This window comes from Cotesia glomerata, linkage group LG7 (genome assembly GCF_020080835.1).
Source record: "Cotesia glomerata isolate CgM1 linkage group LG7, MPM_Cglom_v2.3, whole genome shotgun sequence".
Taxonomy (NCBI): domain Eukaryota; kingdom Metazoa; phylum Arthropoda; class Insecta; order Hymenoptera; family Braconidae; genus Cotesia; species Cotesia glomerata.
The window spans coordinates 5,894,747-5,907,519 of NC_058164.1; the positions used below are offsets into that span (position 1 = coordinate 5,894,747).

The following is a 12,773-nucleotide window of genomic DNA, read 5'->3' on the forward strand; positions in this document are numbered from 1 at the left end:
AAATAAATAAAAAATTCCAATAAATCGATAAAATTATTAGTCTTTTATTTAAAAATTTAACAAATTTTAAACTTAATAAATGTTTTTGTAGTAATTACCGTTGAATTCTTTGACATTTGTTCATCTGAAAATTAAAAATAAGGAAAAATATGGACAGGAGTGCAAAATTTTAATAAAAAATTAAATAAAGGAAAATTATTTGGCTTTAAATCATTTATTTATTTATTTACAAACGCCATATATAATTTATCATTAATATATATTTATAATTTGGCAGTTTTTATGCAATGTGTCGTAGTTTTAAATCGTTTAGTCAATGAGAGTTAAATAAAGTACATGGCAAAAATGAACAGACACTCTCTCACCCACGCTCTCACACGCATCCACATTTTTTAACACATCACACACAAGTGAATTAAAATTTATTTACAATTACAGTATACTAGTGATTATTTATAAGTATAATTACAATATTTAGACTTTGAATAATATCACGTAATAAAAAACATTTATTTATATAATATATTTAATTTAATATTTATATATGTTTGTGTTGTATATTAGTAGCTAATAAATACTAGATAAATTTGTAAATTAAAAAATGATCAGTTATCACTTACGCTTAGAATAATTTTTGATTTTTTTTCTATACGCTAGTTCATTATTTTAGTGAATTATTTTTATTGTTTTTGGTTTTATATTTATCATAATCCGTAAGCATGATTTCAGTCACGTTTGGAGTTTTTTTTTTTCTTTAAGTTAAATATATCTTATATGAAGGTGTGTGTTTTATGTCAATGGCGGTTTTCCAACGAAATGTGTGTACTTAGAGTAGCCGGGGGTCGGAGGTTTTACTTCTGAAACGGTTGATAAATTTGGACGTTGTTTATCCCAATAACACGATATCTTGCTCGATGTTTTTTCTAGACAATCGATGCTGTCCACAGAATATTGCATTTCACTCGTTCGCTCTGAGTGTAATGATTTCTGCAATAAAATCCAAGAGAACACACATTGACATTTACTTATTTTAGTTACAGAACATAGTACTTAATAAAATCCTGAGCTAATATTTGGACGCTCAAAAACTGCTGACCTCTTTTATTAATTTTTTTTTTATTTTGACAGATCTAGCTTATGAGAAATATTAAATTACAATTAAATTTTTTTTTCTGCAAAGATAAAATTAGTGAGCATTAAAAATTAAGTTTTATTTATCGGAAGAAAATTGGAAAATATTATTGTTAATTTTATGAAATAAATTTTTTTTATTTAGACAATTATTTATGTAAATTTTTTTCTAAAAAATTAAAGAAAAAATTTTGTTATTAAATTATCTGTTAGTTAAATTTTTCTTTGTTAATTATTTACAAGTGGAGTTTTCACCCTATTTTTTATTCTGCTTGTTTTTACGGCGCATTTATGATAAAAAATGTCGTAAAAGAAAAAAATAAAGATTTCGATAGCTTTTTTGCCTTCAAAAGTTGAAAAAAAATTTGGCTCTCATGTTTATGCATAAAATTTCTATTTTAATATATTTCCAATATATATTTTTTAAATTGTTTATTTTTTTATGTATTTAAAAAAATACATCAATAAAACCAAATAGAAATTTCGTTCAAAAAATGAAAATTAAAATGGTAAACCCCCCCCCCCCTCACTTGTAAATAATTACTTTTTCTTCCATTTTTATTGAAAAAAAAATTTTAAGAAAAATTGTTTATTTTATAAAAAAAAAGTCTCCCTTGTTTTTATAATTTAAATGGTTTAAATTAAAGCAATTATTACTTTAAAATTTATTTAAAAAAACATAATAAATAATTTGCTTAAATTTTTTCTATTTTTAAACAAAATTATAATTGCAAGAAGAAAAGAGCTATAATTAACACCGAAATAGCTACAATTAAAAAATGTAAACAAAAATATCATTTCTGGCTACTAATTTTTCCCTGAAAATAAAAATATATACTCGTAATACAAAACAATATAGGAACAATAAAAAAAACGTGTGAATAAAAAGTTAAGTACTAAACTGAAAAGTAAACAATAAAAAGTTTACACAGCATAGCGGTGGTAAAAAGAAAATTAATTAGCTCACCTTCTGTACATCCAGGAAGAACGTTAGCAAGAAACATATGCGAGACAACTAACAATGTCATACTAAACTTTCACATAAATATTATCCTTATTACTTATTACTTATTCTCATAAAATTTTATATTAATTTTAATTAAGTCTATTAGTATGTACAGATCGCAACAAACGTGAAAACACCGGGGCTAAAATGGCTCGCCATAATTATCTATTTCACCCCGGTACTTTCGACTCGGTACAAAGTACAAAGAACTCTTACAAAAAATTACTATTTGTCAAATAAACCGCCGAGAGACAAACTAATTGAAGCTACACATGATGGATGATAATGACCATATTTACAATATTTTTTTTCGTTAGTTATAAGTATAAGTATAAGTTACAATTATTATTATTATAATTATAGTACAGCACATGAGTAATCACACATTACCCATTTCTATTCCCATTAGCAATATCATTATCTTATGAATTATTTATGTACGAGTTTCTTTGTCTATCTAATCAGTACAAAACGATCTTGATTGTTCGTCTTATAAATCGATAATAGTTTGTGTGCATGTCAACACGCATGTCCATTATTATTTATATAATATAATACCTTTACATATTTATAAACAACACAATCGGCAATTCAATAATTGGTAGTGTTATAATTATAATTTATCATTCAATAATCCTTGATAATATTTCAATTATAATTTATAATTTATACCTCAATAAATACTAACAGATTTATTATGATAATAATAGTAATAATAATAATCATAATAATAGTATTGTACATTAGTCTTAAATCAGTTGCTTTGGTTTAAAATTTGATATGAGCAATTGACAGACGTATTGACCGTCTCAATTTTTATTCACAAGATTTATTTTTTTTAAGAGCTTCAAAATTAAGACGGTCAAAATTTATCTTAACATTCATATCGTGTTACAGATGCAATTATTACTCAAAAAATTATTTTTAATTAATTACAAGACAATATTTTATAGTAATTAAATTAACAAAGATCTATTTTAATTTTTTGAGATAAATTAATATCAAAAAAAATTTATTAAAATATCTAATGATATAAAAAAAAAAAATTATTTAAAAAATTTTCATTAGTTAAATAAAATATCTAAGAACTTTTTGATAAATTATTATTTCAAAATTTGAGATATTTTTTTTCAAATTTTTATAGATAGAATTTTTTTTTGATAATTTATTTATTAAAAAAAAAATTATCAGTTAATTTTAGTGTAAAAAAATCAATTGCAGAAATTTAATAGAATAATTTTATATCTTAAAAAAAATTTGAACAAATATTAATGGCATTTGTAACCCGATATCATTATATAAATAACGTAGTGGACATTTATCATTTATCATTAACTATTTATGATTTATATATTAATTTGTCGTGTTTAGTAGTTAATAAAACCATTCAAACAATAAATATTTTCTCGAATAATAATATCAATAATTATTAACATCATCTGAAATGTACACGAGGTGTGAACGCGTATGCAGATGCAAGTGACGTGATTCTCAAATTTTGAGCGATGAAGTTCCTCTTGGCTTTGAAATCCGTATCCAGGTCAAGAAGCGTACAAGTCTCAAAAGTTTTAATAATTATTATTATATTAATAATAATTATAAAAAGTGCCAATAGTTTAACTCTACGATTTACTTAAAATCAAATCTTTTTGCTTAACGTTAATAATTTTTTGGCTGGGTGATAGCGAACGGGGGTCAATACGTCTCGCTCGAGTGGAAGGAGAAAGACTGATGCTAATGAAGATCGGTAAAACCCTCGCAGATAGCTTTTTCCGAGGATTTCTGCTTCTAGAACAGAAGTAAATAAATCCTCGATAATTATCCTTTTAAATAATTATACACAGTCCCATTTTTACGAGATAATTAAATATAAATACGTCATACGGATAATAGTTCATTCGGTGGGTTTTTTTTAAATAGAGATTTATTTTAAGCCGTGCATAAAATATTATAACCATAGCCAAGCGCTTTTTTATTAAAAATATAACATTTATTTTCTTTTAAACAGCCACTTAATTTTTTATTTATCTTGGATTTATTCCACGCTAAAAATTAACTATTTTATTCATTATTTGATTAATTATTCTACAAGCTGTTGATAATTTATGAAAAAATGTATTTAGAAAGTTAAATATTTTTTTTTCAATAAAAAATTACAATAAATAATCTAATTTTTTATATTTAAGTTTTAGACCGTATTTACATAAAACAGGCCCGTTTTTTTGTTTTAGGTCATTAGGAAGCTAGCAAAAATTCCATCGAATGAAATGAAAAAATTTTTGAAGATCAACCACCGATAAAATAAGGTAAAAAAATTTTTTAGTTAAATTTTGTTTGTAATTTAAATCCTACCCTCGAAATAATAAACGTAAAAAGGTCAATAGATCGGTGTTTCACCATTGACCGGGCATCCGACATAACCTATCGACTCTAGCGTCGTAAGAAACCGCGACAATGCCTTTCAAACTGCGACACTACCGGGGCTCTATTCAACGGATTCAAAGGTTAAGGATCGAGTCCGGTTTAAATTTCTACAATCTTCAATAGAATTCACCATTACTGTACCAGTAACTTTAAACTTTCGAGGCAAAGCCAAGCGTTTACCAGCGGTAGCAGATTTATAAAAAATAAAGTGCTTTTATCTGATGGCTATCAATCGTTCCTTTTATGAGTTTGTCGCGGAAAGTTATTTTTTAAAAATTTATATGATTAATTTTAGACCTTTAAAAAAATTAAAAATTTAAGTTTAGGTCACAAAAAAAAAAATTTTAAATAAAAAAAATTTTTTCGTCTATTTTAATACTTATAAAAATATTGATATTTATTAAATAAATTTTTTATGACAATTATAAATAAAAAAAAAAATTTTTTTTAAATTTATAATTACAGCTGCGTTATTAACTCACAAAAGAAACAGAAAGATATAAAAAAATATTTATAAATCTAGTCTAAAGCATCAGTCTCATTCCATTCTCAAAAATAACACAAAAATAATAATTCAATAATGAATAACGACCAAATATAAATGAATAATTATATAATTAATATAGTTATTATAAAAATTAATAATATAATAATGAATACGAGCTCAAACTTGGGTACTCTTGTACGCGCTGCAAGACCATTAAAGAGGAACTCCACCGGTGTGCGTGCATCAGCTAATATATTCGCGTGGTATGTCGGGATAAATGGCGTCGGGATCGAGGTGATTTGTGTTTAAAGTGGTGCAACCAGCCTCGACCCCAGCCGCCTCCTCATGTTATTTAACAACACTCACCCGCTCTTCAACAGCGACTTTCCGACTTTTCCACACGAACTCACAAACAGCTATCACGCAGGCAACACCCATGCCGCCCATCAGCACCACAAAGACGCCGCCGACGTTCGCCAGTCCCAGCTCGTTCGCCGTCGATCCCGCTTTTTGATTATCCTCCTGTAACCACAAAATAAACAACGCTCCCTTAATTACCGATCAATAAACGTCCACTGAAACTAATCACGTCGCTACTGAAAGAAATTCAAGGTAGTACCTGACTGGAAGGAGCAACCAGAATGGGAATAAGGAACGAGAAAATAAAGTAATGGTAATGGCATCCAGGAATTAACATTGAGATAAATTGTGATAGATAGAGTAGTGTCCTGCCTCGTATTAAAATTGATTCAGGTCTCAGTCACGTAAAGCAAACTTTCCCAATTATCCTCTACTTGTAAGACGGATAGAATAGAATAGAATCCAATAGAATCGAATCGCATCGGAGGTATGGGAGTTGCTACGGATACTCTCTTTTTCACCTAATCAACGTCAAAGTCTACCTCCATTTTACCAGTTCTCTTATTTATCACGGTGGTTCGACGATCTAGAGATCTATTGATGGGATCTTACGGATTGATGATCATTTGTTACTGCTTTTTGTAACTATGTTTTTGTTTTTTTATTTTAAAGGACATTTGTATTTAATTCAATACACTGATAGAAGAATATGTTTTTAGTTAAAAATATTTATTAATATTTAACAAATCATTTATTAGAGACCACTTATTAATTCTTAACAAATATTTCTTAGTATTTAAAAAGATTTATTAAATGAATATCAGATTTATTGAATATAAACAAATCATTTTAAATACTAAGAAATATTTGTTAAGGATTAAAAAGTGGTCTCTAATAAATGATTTGTTAACTATCAACAAATATTTTTTAATACAAATAAATCCTTCTATCAGTGTAGATTTTTTTTAAATAATTTTTTATACTGAAATCAACAGTAAACATTGTCAGAGTAATATATTAAAAATTGAAGTTTAATTTTGTTGAAAATTTAGAATGTGTCCCACTTTAAACTTAAATAATTTTTGGAAAAGTTAATATGTCTAAAAATTTTACGATCTTTTTGGTAGACCGCTCAATTTCCTACAAAAAAATTCTGACAAACTTTTAGATCATTTAGAATAAAAAAAAAAACGTTATTAGTAAGATTAACAATTGAAGAAAAATTTGGAAAGTTAAAAATCAATTTGGTAATCATTTACAATGGGGTCCACCCTATTTTTGGCCATATCTAGGTAAAAAATTAACATTTTTTAATTTTTTTTATTCTGCTTGTTTTTATAATATCGTGAAAAAGAAAAAATGAAGACTTCGATAACTTTTTTGCCTTCAAAAACTGGAAAAAATTTTGGCTCAAGTTTTTGGATAAAATTTCTATTTTATCTTTTTTTGATAAATATTTTTTTTTTAATACATAAAAAAACGAACAATTGAAAAAAAAAAAAATTGAATATCACAATTTTCTAAAAAATTTATAAATTTTTTTGAAAATTTGTAAAATCTGTTAAAATTTTTTAAATTGTTCATTTTTTTATTTATTTTCAAAAAAAAAATTTCATTCAAAAAAATGAAAATTAAAATGGTGAACTTGTAAATAATTACTATAAATTTTGTAAAATATGCTGTAAAAATAATTTGAAATTTAAATTTTGATTGAAATAATTTCTTTTACCAAAAAAAAAAAAAAAAATGTCTCAGATTTGTAAAATATTTTCCATATTTAAACCTTACATTACTTCTGCAAACTACCACAAAAATAAAATCTCTCCATTAAATTTTTAAAAAAAATATTCTCAGACACTAAAAAGCATCTTAAACCAAAGACAGATCCACAAAACGTTTTTTTACACTTTTTATACGAGCATTTACCCGAGTTACAGCTCTTCAAGTATCTTTTATTTTCCTGGGCATAAAATTTTTACTTCTCTTCAAAAAAAAAAAGAGATAAAAAAGATAAAACTAACCCTGCATTTTCCCCCGCCGCGCTTTTCCTTCCACCACCTGGTCTTGAGGGTGTGAAGCTTGCCCTCTTCCTGAAGCTTGAGAATAGCGCTGCTGATTGCCGTTCTGTAGGGCGAATCTGAAATTTCCAATACAAATTTAATCAGCGAGATGTCACCCGTCACCAATACAATATAATATCACCACGAACAGAATTAAAAAAAAAATATTTATATATTTATAAATAAATGCTTACTGGGAGGCATCGCAATCCCGTATCCTTTAGAATCCAATTCAGTGCCGACTCGAGTGAGCTCGCAGTTACGCTCGATCACGTACTCGATGGATGTGGATTCCATCAAGAATGCGTATGTTCCTTTGCCCTTGATAACCCACTCGACCCCTTCCATATTGCTCTTTGTGAATACACTCGGCTTTGCGGACTGCATGAATGACCACATTCGCTGGTACGTTGAAAAATTCGAGTCCTGTTTTCCCGAACAGACCATAATACATGCATCATACCTTATATATTATATATGTTTAATAAAATGATATAAAGGCTCGGATTATTTCCTCAGCTTTCACCAACAGGTTCAATTCAATTTATTTCTATTTATTGAACACCATTGCGCTGCATTCAATTCATTCAACAGAATTGCATATACATATGTGTATGAACAGATTTTTGAATTGATGCGATGAACATGCAAGTAGGTACAGAATTAAAGAATTAAATAATACAAAAGTGAGTGCACTGTAAAAAAATTTCGGAGTGGATGATTTTTAATTGATATAATCTTTTCAAACTTAAATTTATTACCAGAGGGATTTTATTCATAATTAAATTCTCGGAGTGAATTATTTTTTACTGGATAATAATTATTCGTATTTATTTGTTCAAAAATAACAAAATTTTAATTATTATAACTTTTTTTCTTAATTTGATAAAACAAATTTTTGATATTAAAAAAAAAAATTGCATTAACATTTTTTTTTAATTGCTACAAGCATTTTTTGATAAATTTCTTCTATAATTATTTATTTTTTAAGAAATTCTAAAAATTTCAGTAACATTAAAATAATTAATTTTATCTCGGTTTATATTGTTAAGTTACACTGTACTTTCTTACTTATCGATGTTTTTAATGATATAAGCTCATCCCGACGTTATACACTGATAAAAGGATTTATTTGTATTAAATAATATTTGTTAATAGTTAACAAATCATTTATTACAGACCATTTTTTAGTATTAAACAAATATTTCTTAGTATTTAAAATGATTTGTTTGTATTTAATAAATCTGATTTTCATTTATTAAATATTAATAAATCTTTTTAAATACTAACAAATATTTCTTAAGGACTAACAAATGGCTTCTAATAAATGATTTGTTAAATATTAAGAAATCTTTTTAACTATAAACAAATCCTTCTATCAGTGTACTCATCGAGAGCTTTCATTTGAATACCCACTTGGAATTTTTTATATATTTTATATATATGGTATTTGTGAAATATATAAATATATAAAATATACGAAAAATTGATGTGGGTACTCAAATGAAAGGTTTAGATGAGTGTAATGTCGGGGTGAGCTTATATCTTTAAAAATTTCAGTAGTTCACAAGATACAGGGTCCCTTCTCAATTATTGACATTTTTAAAAATATAAGCTCATCCCGATGTTACACTCATCGAGACCTTTCATTTGAGTGCCGACATGGTATTTTTTATATATTTTATATATATAGTATTTGTGAAATATATAAATATATAAAATATATAAAAAATTGATGTGGGTATTGAAATGAAAAGTCTCGATGAGTGTAACATCGGGATGAGCTTATATCTTTAAAAATGTCAATAGTTCACAAGATACAAGGTCATTTCTTAATTATGTATCTAGAGATAGAGCATTTTTGAATGCAGCCTAAATACTTATCAAAATAAATTGACTATAGGTGAGAATGATATAAAGCTTGTTCCAGCTAATAAAAGATTTATTTGCTCGAAAAACTCCGTAACATATTCATTCCAGATTTTTTACAGTGTATTGATGTGATATAAATGCAAGTAGATACAAAATAAAAAAAAAAGTAGAAATAAGGATAAGTATGCAAGATCTAGGATGTATAATAGGATCAAAGTACTCACCCGAAAAAATGCAGCGGTGCTCCCGCCGGCCAAAGCACCGTATTTAATTTTGGTCTGCTTAGCGAGATCCTCGGCACTTTCAATAGGCGATTCCATACGCTCGACCGTTAAAAAAGCCGCTAGATTCGCAGTGTACGAGGATATCATGATCAGAGTAAAAAACCACCACATTCCAGCGACCATTCGCGTTGATACGGCTCTAAAAATAATAATGCCTCTAGTAGTAATAACTCGGGCAGTAAAAAAATATAAAAAATATTATTGTGTTTTTTATGAGCCACACATGAATATGTACTCCATATTACGTGATAGTGATAGTGTAGTGATAATGATAGCTGCGAGGTTAAGCTGCTGTTATGTTTTTCATGCGCTGGAGGAATAAAAGCTCGGAAAGGATAATGACGATTGGATATTTAATAGAGATCGCTATAATTTTGCGTTAAAGCGATTTATGGTACGCATGCTTGGAATATACTTTACAGATTAATATTTTCTTTTAAAATGAAATTTTTTGAGAGTTTTTATTACAAAAATACTAAATCCAGCTCGTAAGAATATTAAGTAATAGATGATTTTAATTTTATTACTTGTGTAAGTAATACTTTACAGATGAATAATAAATTAGCGCTGTAAATGTTAAGAATTAATGCAATTTTTATTATGATAAATTAATTAATAAATAAATTGATTGGATTATTTATTAATAATTATTCATACGAGCTAGATAAATAGAATATTTTTTTTGAAGCCAGAAAATTTTCTTTAACTCAAAAAAAAATTTAATTTATTTATTTTTTTTTACATTTTCTTGATTCAAAAAAAATTTATTCTTCAATCCACACACAGAAAAAAAATGTTTTTGAATCAAATACATAATTTTGAAGACCTTAATCTTTTTGAATTGAGTAGAAAAATTCTTGTAATAAATTTTTCTTGATTTAAGGAAATTTTACTTGATTTAAGAATTTTTTCTCTTGATTCAAGACAATTACCGTCTTCAAAATTATTTTCTGGGTTCAAAAATTTGTCTTTCGAATCAAGTTAATTTTTTTTTTCAGTGCAGAAAAAAATTAGCCTTTTTTGTGTAGGATTGGTGACTTAGATTACACAAGCGCAAAACACACACACTGACGCAAACAGACACAACTGGCTTACGTAGGCCATTGCAGCAAGCCTACGATATAGCATTTAATGATTAAAAAAATGAACAATGTCAGTAAGATGGTAAAAAATTGAAAGAGTCGAGTGAACAAAAAATAAAAAAGAAAATCGGTGGAAAAAAATAGTTTGTTATAATTTCTTATCGTGAAAATGAGTAAAACTTACTTAGGCGCTATATCAGAGCCTTGCTGCATGAGCGAACCTATGGTGAACCAGAGTGAGTTAAGGAGTGTGAACTCGTTCTCGCAGACTTCAGGCTGGGCGTTGCACGGAGAAGGGTTTTCCCACTCATACGGACTGAACCTGTGGACATTTTAATGGAAAGGAGGGAGGGATTAGAGCTGTAACAGTAGATTTTTTATCATTTAAATAGTTTGAGCTTGAGCTTCAGTTACAACCCCTTAGAGTGTGGACTGGACGAGATACGAGATAAGAGCAGTAATCTAGGGGATCAGCCATTTAAACTTTTCTCTCCTTGTGTCGTGGTTTCATTCTTATTTTTATCTAGGGTTTGACCTTACTTGGGCAGAATATCGCAGCCTTGACGCATTAAGGACCCGATTGTGAACCACAGACAGTTTATTAGTTTGAAACGGTTTTGTACGTGGTCACAGTCTTTTCCGCAAGGACGGGAGTTGTACCATTCGTACGGTGTGAATCTAAAGTTTTTTTTTTTGTTAAACTTTAATTAATTAGATTTTTTCATTATAAATTAATAAATAAAAATACCTACAAAAAATAAAATTTAATTAATTTAAGAGATACTTGAAATAAAAAAAAAAACTATTCATAAATTTAGAAAAAAAAAGCTTTTTTTCATTTATTTTATTTTTTATGAACTTAAAAAAAAGTATGCAACACTTTAAAAAAGAAGTACGTAATAATTAATTACATTTTTTCATTATAAATAAATAACTAAAAATACCTATGAAATATAAAATTTAATTAATTTAAGAGATACTTGGAATAACAAAAATTATTCGTAAATTTTGATAAATTTATAAAAAAAGCTTTTTTTCATTTATTTTATTTTTTATGAACTTTAAAAAAAAAGTATGTAACTTTTCGTTAAAAATTCTATTAAATTTCATTTTTATTTAGAAATATAATTGATTAATAATTGAGGTGAAAATTTATTGATAAAATTAGACATTTTTAATTTTATCACAAATATCCCTTAGCTTTATTATTGTAGCTTTAATTGTCGAGCGTAATTATCCCCAACTTTTTATCTCGACTTTAGTCTGTGTCATAAAAATAAATCCCGGGATAACTGAGAAAGAAACATACCAGGACTACGTTAACATAAATGAATATTAAAAAATTAAATGTAAATAAAGTTAATTTTTATACTCGACAGTAAAATTACTAGATTACCCAACAGTAGTTTTTTATTACCAACAGAAATATATATATAAAAAAAAAGGAATTGATATCCCAGTCTTAGCAAAAAGTGAGTTTATCAATTCAGATCGAGATAACAACAGCAGCATTAACTTACCTGGCTAATATAAATAGAAGAACAGAAACGCCGAGATAAGCCGTGGCCATGTAGATCCACACGTCGAGACTGAGAGGGCTTAGAAATGAAAATAAATTTGGTGGCTTTTTTATAGGCTTCCTATAAAGTATGCTTATACCTGCAACAACAAAATAATAATTAAATTCATCCGTAAGCCCGGAGGATTACTCTTCGTCCGTACCCAGGTTCATAAAAGGCATTGTGAAGTCAACGGCCTGCTCGCGGTCGTACGTAATAGTCAAATCGGCTATTGCCAAGTCCGCCTTTTGATCCAGCAGCTCTTTTATCATTCCATCCCACTCCTTTGTTTTCTTGTTGTAGGACCCGTATTTCTTGTCCGGGACTATCACGAACGTGTAATTGAACCCCAGGATCCGCGATATTTCGTGGATCAGGTCCACACTGTAGCCCTCGTATTGTGCGTTGCCTTCTAGTTTTACGCTTGAGTCTTTCAGCATAAAGTACGGCGCGCTCTAAAATTTTATATTAATTGATCGATTTATTTATTAATTTTTAGGAAAAAAAT

At 27.5% G+C, this 12,773-nt stretch overlaps 1 protein-coding gene across 8 annotated transcripts in view; it reads right to left on the reverse strand.

Annotated features, from left to right (window-relative positions):
- Positions 1-757: 757 nt before the first annotated feature.
- The window catches only part of LOC123269892 (glutamate receptor ionotropic, kainate 2), a 163,764-nt gene continuing 151,748 nt past the window's right edge, over positions 758-12,773 (reverse strand). For 3 of the 8 annotated variants that reach the window (XM_044735786.1, XM_044735785.1, XM_044735789.1), the window contains 9 exons: positions 12,429-12,720; positions 12,227-12,365; positions 10,891-11,028; positions 9,565-9,763; positions 7,663-7,894; positions 7,430-7,545; positions 5,415-5,570; positions 2,099-2,101; positions 758-987 (listed from right to left, as the gene is read on the reverse strand). In XM_044735786.1, the coding sequence (XP_044591721.1) occupies positions 790-987; positions 2,099-2,101; positions 5,415-5,570; positions 7,430-7,545; positions 7,663-7,894; positions 9,565-9,763; positions 10,891-11,028; positions 12,227-12,365; positions 12,429-12,720 (1,473 nt within the window). In that variant the 3' untranslated portion in view covers positions 758-789. Of the gene's footprint in view, positions 988-2,098; positions 2,102-3,397; positions 3,926-5,414; positions 5,571-7,429; positions 7,546-7,662; positions 7,895-9,564; positions 9,764-10,890; positions 11,029-11,246; positions 11,385-12,226; positions 12,366-12,428; positions 12,721-12,773 lie in introns of those variants that run through there. The other 5 variants (XM_044735790.1, XM_044735788.1, XM_044735784.1 and 2 more) reach the window with 4 other exon arrangements.